Here is an 18758-nt window from a genome sequence, read left to right as displayed (position 1 = left end):
ATTAACTTTTGACCATTATCTTTTTTACTTTCTCATGGGAAATGAAAACTCAACCTTTTCTTCAAATGTTTAATCCCTGTGTTTCCTTTTTAAAATTCATGCTTCTGAGTTGGAAAAGAGAATCATCTGGAATAATTTCCTCCACTTGACTGATAACCCACTGTGTTGGTTGGGATGATTTTAGCTGCAAGTCACAGTATCAAATTTAAAATGACCTAAAAAGTAAGGATCCTTGTTTGATGGTATATAATAAATACAGTTTAGCGGAAGGTCATTCAAGTTTATTAAACTGCTTGGTGATATCACCCAAGGGCCTGGGATCTTTCAGTTTTTTTCTTCTTCTGCCTTTCCAAAATAACTTTTTTCTTAGCCTTGTCCCCTCCTGGTTGCAGGATGACTGCTTCAACTCCTCAGTAGTGTTTTTACATATGCACATCTGAGAGCAAAATAAAGAGTGGGGAATGAAAATTATTTTCTCCAGAGAGAGGAATTTTTCTCAGAGTCCTCTGAGTACATCACATATCCTCTTCAGGGATTTGCGTTGGCCTGGGTTTGATCACTTGCCCATGTCTACCTGGGGAAAAGCAAGTACTTGGCATATTCAGTGTTTTACATGTCAGTAAAGAAGTATGAGGAAGGGTAAGCAGTCTGCTGCAGGTGTTCATATTTTCAATGGAACAACTACAACTTTTCATTTTTTAGAAGGTAGGCTATGGAACAAAGTGCTTCATAGGACTTGTACAAACAAAAGTAACTTGATTTGGCCAAGGCTCACTAGAGTTTTGCTGATGTAACTACTTTTCTTTAGGCAGTTTGAATTTATGGCTGTAGTATAACTGAAGTATTTAAATATGTAGTGTCTTTGAACAAAATTAAATCTTTTTTTTTTTTTTAAGATTTTATTTATTTATTCATAGAGACACAGAGAGAGAGAGAGAGGCAGAGGGAGAAGCAGGCTCCAGGCAGAGAGCCCGACGTGGGACCCGATCCAGGGTCTCCAGGATCACACCCTGGGCTGCAGGCGGCGCTAAACCGCTGCGCCACCGGGGCTGCCCATGAACAAAATTAAATGTAGAAGAATGATGACTTTTTCTATTTTGCTCTTTTGGACTTTTTAAAGTAATGACAATGTTTATAAAAGACAGTTTAACTGATAGATACTGACTGGATTATCTGTTAAGGTGATGATAGTCCAAAACCCTTCCAGAATACACCATTATTTTTATCAACATTATCTGTTCCACCAGTTAGTCTCACTAATGTTTTCTTTGGTTTAGAAAAATATAGCATAGTGGCTTAAGAGAGAGAGTGAAGATATCCCCAAGTTACAGTGTTTATAGGGTAAAAGAAAGCCCTGTTAATAATGATGTAGAAATAATAGTTATAAAACAGTAATGACCTAGGAAAGTTGGGTCACTGCTAACTGAAGTATTTGGAGTTAAATTTGTTACAAATCCTGGTTCTGCCATTCACTAACTTAATGCCCCTGGCCAAGCTATGTAGCTTCAATGATTAATATTATTTATACAATCAATAGAAATAATCTGGCTTCTTCCTACTTCTGTTTCTCTTAACACTTTCCATATTTTTCACTGTCTTCAATATTGGACTACTTTTAATTCCCCAGCATTTACTGCTGGTTCATATTAATGAGTCTTTTCTTACATTGGTTCATTTGCCTTATTTCTTTGCTTGACCAGCTCCTACCAGATTCTCAAATGTAGCTATATAAGGGTCACTTCTTCCAAAAACTTTTCGGATATTCCTGGCTAATTCATCATCTCTACAATGCATCAGATGTTTACATGCTTCTTTAGGAAATGTATCATGGACAGAATAGTTCTAATTAATCCCTATTGAAATGAGAGATGAAACAAACAATGAAGCACGCATAGTTTACTCTGAAGTTGTGAGGATGGTTTGGATACAGTGAGTTCTGAATTTTTGACTTCTGAGGGCACCTGGCTGGCTCAGTTGGTGGAGCATGCAACTCTTGACCTCAAGGTTTGAGCCTCACATTGTGTGTGCAGATTACCTTAAAAATAAAATCTTACCAAAAAAGTAAATAAATTTTGAGCTCCGGCGGAGATAGAACAAACAGTATGAAATTACAGTTAGTTTCTAGACATTTAACAATTTCACATCTGATTTGTGATAGCTCTTCATTTTCTGGCTGTTATCTTACCTTTTCACCAAAATAATTCTTCTCAACCTCTCCCTGCTTTGAATAAGGTAGAAGTCTTAGGGATCCCTGGGTGGCGCAGCGGTTTGGCGCCTGCCTTTGGCCCAGGGCGCGATCCTGGAGACCCGGGATCGAATCCCATATCGGGCTCCCGGTGCATGGAGCCTGATTCTCCCTCTGCCTGTGTCTCTGCCTCTCTCTCTCTCTCTGTGACTATCATAAGTAAATAAAAAAAAAAATTTAAAAAAAAAAAAAAAAAAAAAGGTAGAAGTCTTAGGAAAAACTAAAAATAAAGATTGTTTAATACTGCCCCTTCTCCAGAGTGGATTAGAGGAACAGTAACAGAGGTGAGTTTGGGGAGTATGTTAATGCTCAGTATGTGCATTGTTTTGCTAAATACTGATGGGTCAGGTATTGAAACGTATGCATTAACTTCATTCTCTTCCTTTGGTATGCTGAATTGTGTCTGCGCATAATTTATATTTTGAAGCCCTAGCCCCCCAGAACCTTGGATTGTGACTGTATAAATGCAGCCTTTAAAGAGATAATTAAGTTAAAATGAGGTCCTTAGGGTCAGCCCTAATTCAGTCTTACTGGTTTCCATATAAGAAGAGGAAATTTGGATGCAAAAAGAGACACCTAGTTCATGTACACAGACCACAGGAGGACACCTGGGTGGTTCAGTGGTTGAGCATCTGTCTTTGGCTCAAGGTGTGATCCTGGGGTACCAGGATTGAGTCCTGCATCAGGCTCCCTGCAGGGAACCTGCTTCTCCCTCTGCCTGTGTCTCTGCCTCTCTCCAAGGAGCCCTGTTCCTTAGAAGTGCTCATTGCTACTGAGTTGGTCACTGCTTCAAATTCATATTTGGCACCAAGGTGTTTTCCTTTACCCTCTTGTATCGTGTATCAGTTTTTCCTTTCTCCCTTTGTTCCATTTCCACAATTACTAATTTGCTTTGTTATATATTACATATACATTAGACTACTTATAACAACAATAGCACTGACAACAACAATACCGATTACTGAAAGCAGTTTGAAGTTTTGTATGGGGGCATTTCTTTTGGTCCCTAAGGTATCCTACTTCAGATATATACAATCAAATTACTGTGTGTCGAAATCACAAAATAGTTCTTTGAAATAGTTCTTTTCTGTGTGTTATGCCACCAACTAGATATACTCTTGGGTTCGTTATTAATTTCATTTACTTTTTAGAGTTTGCTTTTTTAAATTTAATTTTGTTTTATAATTTACGTAAAATACTGAGTTCTAATGGCAATCCCTGCTCTACCATCCTGTTTCCTGTGTTCGCAAATTTTGTATTTTATCCCAATTATTTATTTTTTTAATATTTTATTTATCAGTTTGTTTTTTAACACAAGTATCATTTAAAATATTATTTCCCCTTGTAGGTAAATGTTAGAATACTATATACATAGTTCTTCACTTGCTTTTTTCACTTAATAGTCTATTCTGGAGATCACTATATAATGGAGTATATAAAGCTAGTTCTCATTGTTCTGTTTAGGTTTCCGTACTCTGTTGTGTAGTATGTCATTGTAGTTTATTCAGCCGGTCCTTCTTGGTTGACCAATGAATGTTATTTGTTTGAATGACTCTAGTTTTAGACCTTGGAATTGTCCTTTCATTTTTGCAAATTATAGGAATTTTTATGTTTATGTAAAAAAAATTTGTATTTGAATAATAAAACAATTTATTTTATTAACATTTTGGTTATTGATGCCATTATTCTGTTATCTTTTTGTATTTTCATTTTTTCACTACATTTCTTTTTTAGGCTTCCACCACATATGTTTAGGAGTGCTTTCTTCTTCTTCTTCTTCTTTTTTTTTTTTTTTTTTTTACTTTTTTATTTTAGAGAGAGGGAGAAAGTGTATGAAAGGGAGTGGAAGAGGGAAAAGATCCCAAATGACTCAGTGCTGAGTGGGACCCAGGGCTTGATCCCACAACCTGAGCCAAAATCAAGAGTCAACAAACTGAGCCACCCAGGAATCCCTAGGTGTGCTTTTATCTTGAGTAGTTTTGGTGTTTGCTGTAAAATTTTTCAATAGTAGAGAAAATTAGCCCTGTATAAAGCTTAACATTATGTAGTGTTATAGTACATGGGATAGGATGGTGTTTAATTAGTATATTTAACATATTTTTGTGTTTGTAGTAGTCAAAGCCACTACAATTGAAGATTTTATATCATTATAAAATGTTAGTAGGATTACAGTCAGTGACATTTTCATGGTCTTATTTACAGCATGGAAAAAATTTCATGAGCTTTATCACTTCATCATTAAAATATCAACTATTTAAGGGTATGATAACTCTTAAATATTTGTGGTGGCTTATTTATGGCTTTCATTGTAGCCTTACTCCATAAACATCCAATATAATCCTCAAGATTTCACTTGGCTTACCCTTCAAGATATATCCAGTATCTGACTGTTTTCATTGCCGCTTTAATTTCTTCCTGATCTTGGACACCATTGTTTTCTACTGGAATTATTATAGTTGCAAAAATTCTAACCATAACCATCCTCTTCCCGCACACACACCCCCATCTGTTTTCCACAAAGTGACCAGAATGATCCATTTAAAATATTACAAGTGAGATAACACCACATTTTTATTCAGATCCTTCCAGTGGATTCATAATGCATTCAGAGTAGAAGCCAGAATTCCTACATTCCAGATGTCCTACATGTCTGTAGTTTGGGCCCCGTGTTACTCCTGTGGTCTTATATTCTTCACTCTTCTCCACATACTCTCTATTAGCCACCTTGATCCCCTTGCTGATCCTTTCAACAAAGTAGGCATCTTGCTTCATAGTCTGCACCTGTTGCATCTTGTATCCGGAATTCAGCAATTTTGTTATTTGGATAAAAAAATCAGAAGTTCTTAACTAATTTAAGAAATCTATAAACTTCACCACCACATCCATGAGAAATGTTATAATATCCCTGATATTTTAATCTTAACTCTATCAATTAATTGCTATTAACTTTAGGCAAATTGCTGGCTTCTCTGAACATCTGTGTCCTGATCTGTAAAATGAAAATAATAATACTTATCCCTATTTTATGAGATTATTGTGAAGATTAGATGAAATAATGTATATAACACACTTGGTACAATATACAGCATATTTAGCCTTCAGTAAACGTTAAATAAATTAATTGTTATTATTCAAAATACTATATTTGGTCATTACTTTTAATGAAAAATAGCTGAGCTCTTGGTTCTCCTGGATTTATAAAAAAAATTATCATGTCATTTGATGTGAGGGTAAATGTAACTAGATGAGAGGAACAGAGAATAATAAAGTAGTCATTTGTCATACTTTGATAAGAGGATATTTGAGGATAAAACTCTAATTTACTTAGCTTGTCAAGAATGATACTTTGCCTAAAGCAGATTATGTATTCTGTTAGGAGTCTCAGAAGGTGAAACTAAGTCTAGGGTTCTATGAAAATATTAAAATTTTATCTAAGAGATATTTATATCTTCATATAATAATGAGGTATGTTTGCTTAAAACTGTAAAGATCATTTTCTCCTGCTTTTTTAAAGAACGCTGTGGGAATGTTCAGTATCACATCCATTTCACAATCAGAACTGAACCTTCCTTCTCAGGACTCAAATTCTGATATTCTTTTCATTATATTACAACTGTCTCCTACAGTAGTGTTAGGCTTTGTGAGATATAAAAATGGCTGCAACTCCATTCCTAATCTTCAAGCTTACAGTTATATGTGTAGTTAGTTAACTAAACTACATACAAGAAAGGGACCAAGACATGTAAAAGGAACACTGAGGAAGAAATTATTGAGAAAGATTCTAGAGGAGGTGACATTAACTGCTACATTAAACAGAGGGCAGAGTTTATGCCTGTGAGAATTGGGAGCTGTCTGAATAAAATGTTATTCATGAATGAGAAATAATATATGGTATAGCTCTTTTAACTGGCCTCCACTGTTATTAACTGACATTTGCCACTTCTTTGTTAAAATATAATGACTGATTCCCATAAAGTTGTTAAAAATGAACATTGCAGCAAATAGGCTACTTCTACTAAACTTACTCACTTCAGTTTCACCGAATGAGTTACAAGCCTACCAAAAGTTAATTGTGCATGTTCTGAACTTGTTCTTGATTATTTATTAGATAACCCAAAACTCATGAAATGTGTACAAAAAAGAAAATTATTGCTATAACAAAGTCAAATACTTTGAAAGACTTGATAAAGGCAAGGCTTTAAAAATATAATTGCTGGGATCCCTGGGTGGCGCAGCGGTTTGGCACCTGCCTTTGACCCAGGGCACAATCCTGGAGACCCGGGATCGAATCCCATGTCGGGCTCCCAGTGCATGGAGCCTGCTTCTCCCTTTGCCTGTGTCTCTGCCTCTCTCTCTCTCTCTCTCTCTCTCTCTCTCTGTGTGACTATCATAAATAAATAAATAATTTTAAAAATAAATAAATAAAATAAAATAAATATATATATATATATATAATTGCTGATGGGGTGCCTGGGTGGCTACATCAGTTGAATGTCCAACTCTTGATTTAGGCTCATGATCTCAGGGTTGTGAGAATGAGCCCTGCATCAGGCTCTGCCCTCAGCAGGGGATCTGCTTGAGATTCCCTCTCCCTCTGCCCCTCACCCTACTCTTACTCACTCTTTCTCTAAAGTAGATAAATAAATCTTTTATATACATATATAATTGCTATTCAAGTAGATGTGGTTGAGACAACTGAAAGATTGAAAGTAAAAGATCTAGATGGATTGTGTATTCTGACTGCTGTCCTGTTGACTTCAACTTTTGCTTCATTTTAAAGAAACTAAAGTCTTAGGAAATGCGTTATGAGTATGGTTTGTGCAAGAAAGGCAACATAGGTTTTTGTTTTTTTTTTTTAAGATTTTATTTATTTATTCATGAGAGGCACAGAGAGAGAGAGAGAGAGAGAGAGGCAGAGGCAGAGACACAGGCAGAGGGAGAAGCAGACTCCATGCAGGGAGCCCGACGTGGGACTCCATCCCCGGTCTCCAGGATCAGGCCCTGGGCTGAAGGTGGCACTAAACTGCTGAGCCTCCAGGGCTGCCCAGTAGCATAGGTTTAAGTCACTAGAGACATTCTCCAGTACCTTCTGTGTTGAAGTAAATATCTTATTTACATGTGCTTATTTTCATATATGTATTACATTTTATGATTCCCTATTTTAATCAGCTTTTCTGGTTAACCAAGCAAATACTGGTTCTGATTCCATTGGATAAGAGGAGTTTTTTTGGAGCCATATTTTTTCAGGAAAAAGAACATTAGCAGTAGGTATATGGAGAGAGTAGATTTGATTGGGAAGATGAACTGAAGCCACAGCATAGAAGAATTTGTATGCCTTTTTAACTTTGACCTTCAGTGGTGATGCATTTTTAGGGATATGCACTCTATATTTTAGGAATAACATTCTTCACAGATTAGTACTGTTGGACAAGAGATCTCGACAATGGTAGTGAAATTGGAAATGGGGCAGATCTAAGAGAAATTTGGAAAATAGAATTGATATGGTTTGGTGTGATTCACTGGATCTAGGTCATGAGGTAGGAGGAAAAATCAAAGGTGGTAATAATGCCTGATAATAGCTAATGTTCATTGAGTTCTTAATATGTGCTAGTCACTGCCTAAGTCCTTCAAATATATATAATTTCAGTCATCCTAACAATCACATGAAAACATGTTGTTACCACCGTCCTGCATGCCTATATGCAGTATTATAAACCTCAAAAACTTGGAAGAATGACAAACAAATTGTAAATTTGGGTGTAGGCTCATTTGGGAGCAAACTGTGATCTAAACTTATATGAAGCTATTTATAGTCTTTGTTTATCCCATTTACTATATGTTTATTTTCTGCAAAAATATTAATGTGTTTGGTTATGAAGTACTGCCTCAGATTTAGTGGGGGTTTTACATAATCTGCAATATAATCTTTCTAAAATATGAAACATTTGAAATTTGGGTTTGGGTAAGTGATGGTAGGCCTGTATGATAATTCTTCTTCTTATAGATGAGGAAACTTGAATCAAAGACTAAATCACACACAGTAAGTGCCAGAGCTAGGATTTGAACCTCACCAGTCTAACTTTTCAAGTCTGTACTTTAAACCATTACACTGTTTTGCCTGCCTGTCTGACCTTTGTAATTGGGAAAATGATGCCTTTAGACTTACTAAGAGATCGGGGGGGGGGGGGGGGGGGGGGGGTGCAGAGAAGAGATTGTAGTGGAATGTGGTTTTAAATAAGCCCTAATTGAGATGCTGACGGTAGTGCTGTAGGAAGCCAGGAATATATTGAATGTGTTTATAATGCATATACTGAATGTCATGAAGTTTAAGATGCCATTGTTTTATCACTGTCATTATTTTATATGCCAACTAAAAAAGGTTAAAAAAATGAAACTATAATACTGTGCGTGTTTGTGTTTAATCACCTAGGGTTTTTTTTCACACAGTATCATTTTCTGTGCAATTTAGAGTGTCATTGATGCAACATTACTAAAGAATGTTTCCTTATTGCCTTTGGGATTTTATTTTAAGCCATTTTGATTTTCATGTTTTCTTGATCTTACTGGAAAGTATCAACAAAAGTTTAAGATGACATCCAGGAAGACATTTTAAGTTCAAGGAATAAGGTACTAACAATGCACATAAGTTGACTGAAATGAAAATAGTATAAATAGCTATGACTGAGGTCACATGAGGACATATAATCACAACCATGTTGTGTGTGCCATGTGCCCAGTAGCCATTGTAAGATACATGGATTATAGCATTCATTGATTGTAGAAGATTTCAATGATGTTAAAATGTGAGGGAAATGTACATTTTAGAATTGTTGTATAGTGAGTAGGATTTTTGCCTCTGGGAATTGAAAGTTGCAGTATTAAAGTAAGACAGTAGTGCATTTAATAGATTTTATTAAACAAATATGCCTTTTCAGGAGTTAGTGCATCATTAAAGAAGTATAGAACTACTGTTCTGGGGAGTAATTGAGAGAAATAGGAAATGCTAAAGACAGAACCTTGAGGATGTCCTAAATGTAAAGGACAATAGAAACAATTTAAATACTTTGCCACATTTTTATTATTTTTTTTTAAGAAATGATAATCCATGTTCCTAGACAACTGAAAAATAGGCCCTAGTTTCACAGATATATTCATTTCTCTCACTAGTGTTAGCCTGGTCTTTGCTATTGCATAATTAATTATATCTGTAATATAATTGTGGTTAAAATCAGTAATGTTCTAAACATTGCAATTTGACAATTAAAAATAAAAGAGAATTTCTGCTTCTGGGAAGATAGACTAGATGTGGTGTGGTTTTTCCTATTCCTTCTAAGAACTACTAAAAACCCTGAACATTATATATAAAACATAAGATTCTGAGAGGTAGAAAGAGAAGGCCTGATGGCTAAACATCACAGGACCCACAGGAGAAAATGTCCTAGCTTTTCTTTTTGCCTCATGTATTTTTGAACTGAAAAACACTGATAATCCAGAAGCACAAATGGGCACACCAAAAAAAGAGAAAAAGTCCCAACAAAAGCCTAATCTTTTTAGCCAAATACTGGGAGAGGGGTACCCTTGCAGGACAGAAAACTTAAAAATAGTAATAACCACTCTACTTAACCAGGCAAAGTCCACAGGGAAAAAACCTTATTCTCACCCATGCCCTCACCTGGCAAAGGCAAGGTAGGGAGTATAGACCTCCACCGTTACCAGGCTATATTGAGGTACGCCCAATAGTCCTACTGCAGTGATGTCAGATTAGGCCAGAGCCAGCCAATACTTTAATCCCCACCAAATGATTAACTAGCCCTCCCCACCCCCACCTGTATTACATACCAGCCAGCTCCTACTCCTTCCTGGGGTGTGTCTGAAGAGGCCTAGTGGAGAGTGAATACTTTCACCACCACCCACCAGTAAAGATCCCTACCCTCCCTCACCTTATAGTCGGAAGCCACATGGTAGTAGTAATGAAGCACTTATATATACCCTTTTCATCCAGGGAGATATCAGTGAAGGCTTTGTGGTAAACTAGAACAAGGAGCCACCACCCCATCTCTGGCCTCAGTGGAGGCTGAGTGGGGAACTAGACTTCTGCCCCCACCTTGTGGTAATGAAATGGCACCTCCATAGCTTCCTCTGCTGCAGCAGAGCCAAACAAAGCCAGCTAACAGAAGATTTAGGCAAGATCTAGAGTCTTTTAACATAACACTCAAAGTGTTCAGATTTCAATTGAAAATCAATTGCCATAGCAAGGAAATTCCCCAATTAATGAAAAAAGACAACCAGTAGAGACCAACATGGAATGACAGAGATACTGCTCTTAAAATTATCTGACAAAGTATAGACCAGCTATCACGAAAATGTTTCAACCATTATGAGCATACTGGAAACCAAAAAATTAAAATCTCAGCAAAAAGAAAGTCTTCAAAGAAATAGAAGATATTCAGAAGAATCAAATGGGAATGAACTAAAATGTCTAATAACCAGAATAAAAGTGGGTATGCTCAAGAGTGGAATGGAAGGGATAGAAGAAAGAATTAGTGAACTGAAAAATGGATCAATGGAAGTTATCAAATCTAAGCAACAGAGAGGAAATAGACTAAATTAAAATGAATAGACCCTTAGAGACTTGTGGGACTATAACGAAGACCTAACATTTTTGCCATTAGAGTCCCAGAAGAGGAGAAAGAAGGCACGGCTGGAAAAGTATTTAATGAAATGACAAGTGATGGGTCAGCTATTTTTCATTGTGATATAGAACTTCAAGAATGAAATAGCAAAATGCATTTCCACTGAAGATGCATGAGGGTTTATACTTATTTTAGGATTTTTGTTGCTCGGAGACTACCAAAAGAAAACAGCATGTATTTCTTCTTAATAGTATAATGTTCTGCTTATCCATTTTTGAAAAGTTCAGGTAGTTCATAATTCTGTCACTAGATGACTTTGAGGAAGTCATTTTGATTTTCAAAGAACAACTATTCCAGTGGTATTCTTCTGACTCTCTGATAAACAAAAATTTATTGTAAAATCACATAATATTAAATTTACCATTAAGTGTACAATTCAGTAGCATCAAATATATTCACATTGTGCGGCAGATATGTAATTTTTCATATTGTAATACTGAAATTGTATGCACTAATTTCCCCTCTCCTCTACCCTCAGCCCTTGGTAACCAGCTTTCTATTTTCTGTTTCTATTATCTTGATACTTTTAGATACTTCATATGAGTGGAATTATATAGTATTTGTCCATTTGTGACTATCCTCTAATGCTTAGCACAGACCTTGAGGTTCAGCTGTATAACAGAATTCCCTCCTTTTTTTTTTTAAGGCTGTACTTACTTTCTGATTTTTAAAGACTCCTGTATTGATTACATGAAAAGTTCACGTATTGGTTATAATGACTTCTTGATACTAGTGTCCCTACAGTGAGTAAAAAAAGTCAATATACATTAAATTTGAACACTAAATATATTCAGCTCTTGATGATGGAGTGTCTTCTCCCTTCTCTCTTTGATCCCTATGTTCTCATTAGCTTCTACTTTAAAGACAATTTTCTTTAAAAGATCAAATTTTTTGAATGAAAACCATTTCCTTTTCTCATAATCTCGTCTACAAATTGGTTTTTTACAAAACTCATAATCCAAGACAATTAATAGAGACTGTCAAAATTTGTCTTCCAAATTCAATTAACACTAAATAATTCTAACCCAGATAGAATCCTGTGAATTTATTTAAGGTACCATATCCAAGTTGCAGCCAATAACTTGGTTAAGAACTTCTACCTTTTGGCACCTGAGTGGCTCAGTTGTTAGGCATCTGCCTTCGGTTTAGGGTCCTGGGATCAAACTTCACGCTGGGCTCCTTGCTCAGTGGGAAGCCTGCTTGTCTCTCTCTCTCTCTCTCTCTCTATCAAAAACAACAACAAAAAGAATCCTATACCATCTGTCAGGTTTTTAAATTAGGACGTGTGCAAATAATTTTGTAAAAATCCATGTGAATCATGTCTTGATTTTGTGGTTAATTAATTTATCCAAAATTACTTACTGGCTCAAGGTGCTAGATTATTATAAATTTCAATGAAACTGGCAACTTAAGTTTTTTTTATTTCTATAATCTATAAAGAATTTCATCATTTGTAGGCATCTCCAGTGTTGGCCTCATTTGTATTGCTTGAGAAAATCATTAACCATTGTTAAGGCAATAAAACTGCTTTTTCTTTTTTCTTTTCTTTTCTTTTCTTTTCTTTTCTTTTCTTTTCTTTTCTTTTCTTTTCTCTTTTCTTTTCTTTTCTTTTCTCTTCTTTTCTTTCTCTTCTCTTCTCTTCTCTTCTCTTCTCTTCTCTTCTCTTCTCTTCTCTTCTCTTCTTTTCTTTTCTTTTCTTTTCTTTTCTTTTCTTTTCTTTTCTTTTCTTTTCTTTTCTTTTCTTTTCTTTTCTTTTCTAACTCTAAAGCATACCAGAAAAACTACTCATCTGAGAAATAGCCCAATTTTCTGACTTTCAATTTGGGACTTCTATGTGAAATCTTTGCTTTTTTCTTTCCAAGAAATCTTAAAATAAATATGTGTTTCCTAATTAGCAGTCACATGAGCTGCTTATAATACCCCAGCTTTTTTTGTTCTGAAGGAAATATAGCCATCTGTTTTCAGTATCTCAAGGGCCCCTCACAGTCAATTTCTGGTATTCCAGATAGTCTGTACTATTTTATTTCACATTATTTTAAACATTTCTAAGTGTGATGATTTTGCATGATGGGATAAAAGATAGAATTTTTATTTTATTTTTAGACATTAACTTATTTAAACTTCACCCAGCCCTGTAATTTGTCCATAGATTAGGCTTCAAATATTCTAATGAATGTCACACAGCTGTCAAGAAGCAGAGTTGGGAGCCTAACTCAAAGTACACAGAACCTAAATGTTTGTGCTTTTTTTTTCCCCACAACCAATCTTTGGATGGCTTTTTGAGATTATTCGTGGAAGCTAAGAATTAATACCATGAGATTTGTTTGTTTGTTTGTTTATATCTTTTAAAAAATGTATATTTGCAAGTGACAGTTCTGGAGTGCAGATTTTTGTGAATTGTATGAATGTATACATATACCTAAACTTTGGGCTCAAGAATTGCTCCAGGCTCTGTTTCCTGCCAGTAGTTTTGGAACTTTCCTCTTGTTAGTTTCTCTTAACATCCTTCCTGTTTATATAAATTTTGGGTTGTCTGTATTTGGCTTTGACCTGGTATTTCCTTGAGACTCTGCTTCCCATGTAGTTCCCTGTGCTGCAAGCACTGCAGCAACTCTGAGGTACTCCTTTCTGTTTTTATATCATATGAATGATTTCTACCTAAGCAAAATAAAAGTGTTTCATATAAGGATGCCTAATTGTTTGGTTGATATTTTGCCTAGCTAGCAGATTATTTATGTATTCTCCTGGCATGTAGCACAGCTTATTATACCACTTACATCTTTTTTTTTTCTCTTTTGCTCTGGTCTCATTTATTAATTTATAGTATATAAATGTTCTCATTTAGTTTTATATTACATTTTTTAAAACTCTGAAACAAAAAGTTGCCTCAATTCTAATATGACTTTGTAAAAAAAATAAAAAGTCTTTCATAGTATCATTTCAGGCTGTCTCCACCAAAATTTTTCATTACCTCCATATTGACTAGTTTCCTAACTGATCTCCATGTCTCCAGTCTCATACAATATGCAGTAGTTTTTTTTTTTTTTAAAGATTTATTTATTTATTTGAGAGGGAGAGGAAGAGAACACATGTGTTCAAGCAGGGGGAAGGGCAGCATGAGCCGCTTATAAATTTTTATGATTATAAATTTAATGAAGATCATAAAAATGAAATGTTACCTTATAGAGAAAGAAATGTTTACAATAAATTATCAAGTATAATGTAAAAGCATCAGGCTACAAAATGGTCATGATCTCAAGGTCCTGGGATGAAGCCCTACACTGGGCTGCATGCTCAGTGGGGAGTCTGCTTGAGGATTCTCTCCCTCTGCCCACCAGTCAATATAGAGCTAATAAAAAATTTTAGTGGAAACAGTATGAAATCCTATGAAAGACTTTCTAATTACCATTAAATAACACTTTTGTATTAATAAAGCAATATATGTACATTATTGAAAAATTAGGAAATATACATTAAAATAAAACATGCTCTACTTCTTTAAAACTTAATGCATCTAGCATTGGTTTTTAGTGTTGTTCTTACATAGAAGTTTTTCTCATTTGCTATGCGGTTAAGTCTTACTGATACTGTCATTACTTAACTATCTTCCCTTTCATTTTATAGATTTTTGATTGGTCAGGGAGCACATGTAGGAGCTGTCAACAGTGAAGGAGACACACCATTAGATATTGCTGAGGAGGAGGCAATGGAAGAGCTACTTCAAAATGAAGTTAATCGGCAAGGTAATGTAAAAGCAACCTAAATGGAAGAAACGTTTAAAACTGTTTTAGGGACACCTGGTTGGCTCTAACAATTGAATGTCTCCTTTTGGCTCAGGTAGTGATCCCGGGGTCCAGGGATTGAGTGCCATATCAGGCTCTCCATGGGGAGCCTGCTTCTCCCTCTGCCTGTGTCTCTGCCTCTCTCTGTGTCTCTCATGAATAAATAAAATCTTTTTAGACAAACTGTTTTAAAAAGAATATGATATTCTTTTTCAGTAAATTGAATATTTATTGAAATATTGAATATTGAATTTTTTTTCAATAAAATAATTGTTGATATTGAGGGAGAAATCATAATTTGATTAGAAAAAATCACTTTTGATAATATGTGTATGAGTCTATTTGAAAAATATAGGATTCTCAATTCTACATCTTTTTAATATTTTTTAAATTGAAAGAAGTGTCATAAGTTGTAGGATCAGACATAAAATTACGGTAGTAAAAGTTTTGGAGAGAAAACAGGCAGAGAATGATGGGGAAGTGCACAGGATGAATGAGATACATTGCAAATTTAATTAGGGTGGTCAAGGGCAGCCTGGATGGCTCAGAGGTTTAGCGCCGCCTTCAGCCCAGGGCGCGATCCTGGAGACCTGGGATTGAGTCCCACGTCCGGCTCCGTGCATGGAGCCTGCTTCTCCCTCTGCCTGTGTCTCTGCCTCTCTCTCTCTCTCTCTCTCTCTGTCTCTCATGAATAAATAAATAAAATCTTCTAAATAAATAGATAGGGCGGTCAATAAGTCCTCACTGACTAGTGGGTTTTTAAGCTAAGATCTGAATGAGATGAGGCAACTAACCATGCATCTAAGGAAAGAACATTCCAAATAGGGAACTATGAGTGAAAGGATGGGAAGGTACATGGTTATTCAGAGAAACTGTAAGTAGACTAGTTACTTTAGTAGACTAAAGTGGGCAAAACAAGGAAGGATACTAGAGGGAAATGATATCACAGAGGTAACAGTGAACCCTATCACATTAAGGCCCTTTGGGTTGTTGGAACGACTTTGCCTTAAAAAATGACTCTGCCTAAAAAAACGACTTTGGCTTTTTAGGCAGACAGAAGTAGGAGCCAGTGGAGGAATTGAGATGAAGGAGTGACATCTGACTTACTTTAGAAAGATCTCTGTGGCTATTATATTGAGAATAGATTGTAGGAAAGTAAGAGCAGAAGTAGGTGGTAGTGGACAAAGTGATAAGAAAAGATTGGATTTTAGATACATTTTGAAGGTTTGGTCCAGAGGATTATTGAGTGATTAAGGGTAGAGTATGCAAAAATGAAGGTGTAAATGAGATGTGAATATTGTGGGAAAAGTAGGTTTTGTGGGGAAAGTTCAGGAATTTATTTTCAAATGTGTCAAGTATGTTTTGCTGATTAGATATTTAAACAGTTGAATCTGTGAACAGAGAGAGCTACAGAAGTAGAGCTATATATTTGAGAGACATCAGTTTATAGACGAGGAATGATTATTTATGGATAGAGTTATTTAGGAGCAATGAGTAGTAACTGATTGTGGTAGTAATAGTTTCACAACTTTGCAAATATACTAAAGACCACTGATACTGTAAATGATACATGAATCGTATCTCAAGATATGTATATAATACATAATATATTTATGTTTTATATGTATATATAATATCTTTATATAATCTAGCAATTCTTTAGGGGGGTATGTTCTCAAAAAATTAAAAGGAAGGTTTCAAAAAGATATTTGTACACCCATATTTATAGTAGTGTTATTCACATAACCAAAAGATGGAGGTAAAAAAGTGTCTGATGAGTGAATAAACAGATTGTGGTATATACATACAATTGACTATTCAGCTTTCAAAAGGAAATTCTGATATATACTGTAGCTTGGATGAACCTTGAGGATATTATGGTAAGCAAAATAAGACCATCACAAAAAGGCATATACTGTATAATTCTACTTACCTGAAGTACTTCAAGAATCAGATTAATAGAGAAAATAAGTGAAATGATGGCTGTCAGGAGGTAGGAATGAGGGTCTTTTGTTTGTTTGTTTGTTTAATGGATGTAGCATTTCAGTTTTGCAAGATGAAAAGAGTTCTAGAGATGGTTTGCACAACAGTGTAAATGTACTTAACACTGCTGGACTGCATACTTTAAAATGTTAAGATGGTAAGTTTTATATTATGTGTATTGTACCACAATTAAAAATTAATATGTATAAATAAGTTTGCAGGATTTCCACTATATTCCATTATAGTTAGCAATATATTTTATTTAGACAGCAATTAAATGAGTATTATCAGGAGAGAATTGTGTTCTAAGGTTTGTTAAAGGAAAGGTATGGGATATTGTTTTAGAAGGTTGGCTCTTATGAAGTATGGTTCACCATGAAATAGAAGCAAAGGAGTAGAAGCTAAAGTACTAAATTAGTCCCTTGGAAAGAGATTTTTATTCCTTGGATTAGGAAAATTCATAATGACTACTGAGTGTTTTTTAAAAAAAAAAAATCTTAAGGGGTGCCTGGTGGCTGAGTTATTAGTTAAGCATCTGATTCAATTTTGGCTCTGGTCGTGATCTCAGGGTTATGAGATCAGGCCCCACATCAGGCTCCACACTGGGCTTGGAGCCTGCTTAAGATTCTCTCTCTCCTTCTCCCTCTGCCCCTCCCCACCTCACATGCATGTTCTCTCTCTCTCTCTCTCTCTCTCTCTTTCTTTCTCTCTCTCTCAAGAAAAACAAAACAAAAAACTTAAGACGCCGAAGCTAATAGCTAAGTGCCTAAGTAGAGTTGAGGAATTTTTTTTTTTGAAGATTTTATTTCTTTATTCATGAGAGACATAGAGAGAGGCAAAGACACAGGCAGAGAGAGAAGCAGGCTCCATGCAGGGAGCCCGACATGGGACTCAATCCTGGGTCTCCAGGATCACACCCTGGGCCAAAGGTGGGTGCTAAACCGCTGAGCCACCCAGGGATCCCCCAGAGTTGAGGAATTGTAATAGGTAGTTGAAGGTTCCTGAGGCCCAGGAGAAACAGAGCATATTAGAAAAGTAGTTGACAACTGGTGCTTGAATAAGTACACAGAATAGCTTTTAACAGGCATGTTCTAGGCAGGCATTTTGGAGTGATGAGATATTCAAGACTTGAGGAAGCTGAAGGATAGATATAAAGCATCACAACCTAGGAAGTAGACTACCTTATCTGTCCATATCTTGCTCTGATGAATGCCTGGATAGATAGCTGACCATTTCCTGTTAAAAAACACTAATTTTTTATACTATCTAATATTAGGAATAATTATAAACTAGGAAAGTCATAGAGGTGTACTGAAAATTTCTTTCCTTTGGTTTCCTTGTATATAAAGGAAGCTTTTGCAAGACTGATTTTAATTGTAATGATTCATTCAGTATTGATTAGTGTGCCAGCAAATAATCTGAGTGCTGGGTATTATTAAAAAGACAGAGAGGAAGGGAGGGAGGGAGGGAAAGAAAAAGGAAGGAAGGAGAATCTTTATTCTTAAGGATTTCACAGTAAATCAGAAGTGGCAGATATATAAACAGAGCTTCACAATGCAGTGTGTTATGTGCTAAAATACAGATAGGGACAGGAGGTTGCAAAGAACAGAAAAGCCTTTTGACTGACTGCTTCCAATAGTCAGTATGGGTTTCAGAGTGATGACATTAGAAAATGAGTTTGCCTAGCAGAGAAAGGAGGTGGTGGACAAAAAAGGCCTGTCAGGCAGGGTATCAGTGTGTGCAAAGAAAAGGAATTGGAGACATTGCATATGTGGAGAACTCATTAGAAGAGGAATGGAGATACAAAGTCAGGATGGAATTAGTAGGAGTAGGAGGGACCTGAAAACATTTGCTGAATCCAAATGGCATTATAGGCATTAGATGCAGCAAAGATCTCTAAGCAAGAAATGAACCTGATCAGATTTGGTTTTTAGAAGTATAGTTGATGGCAGTTCGGAGGATGATTTAGAATGGAAAATACATGGTGGCATATCTTCCTTGAAGAAGGCTCTTAAATTAGTCCAGCTGAAAGGATAAAACAATTACATTTAATAT

General features: G+C 35.7%; 1 protein-coding gene across 6 annotated transcripts in view; it reads left to right on the top strand.

Moving 5' to 3' along the window:
• The window catches only part of PPP1R12A (protein phosphatase 1 regulatory subunit 12A), a 139693-nt gene that overhangs the window by 49932 nt on the left and 71003 nt on the right, over window positions 1-18758 (top strand). For all 6 annotated transcript variants that reach the window (XM_077845622.1, XM_077845616.1, XM_077845620.1 and 3 more), the window contains exon 3: window positions 14563-14681. In XM_077845622.1, coding sequence (XP_077701748.1) covers window positions 14563-14681 — 119 coding nt within the window. The remainder of the gene's footprint in view (window positions 1-14562; window positions 14682-18758) is intronic.

This window comes from Canis aureus, chromosome 13 (assembly GCF_053574225.1).
Source record: "Canis aureus isolate CA01 chromosome 13, VMU_Caureus_v.1.0, whole genome shotgun sequence".
NCBI lineage: Eukaryota > Metazoa > Chordata > Mammalia > Carnivora > Canidae > Canis > Canis aureus.
Note: the sequence above shows the minus strand (reverse complement) of the source record. Positions and strands in the feature narration are given on the sequence as shown.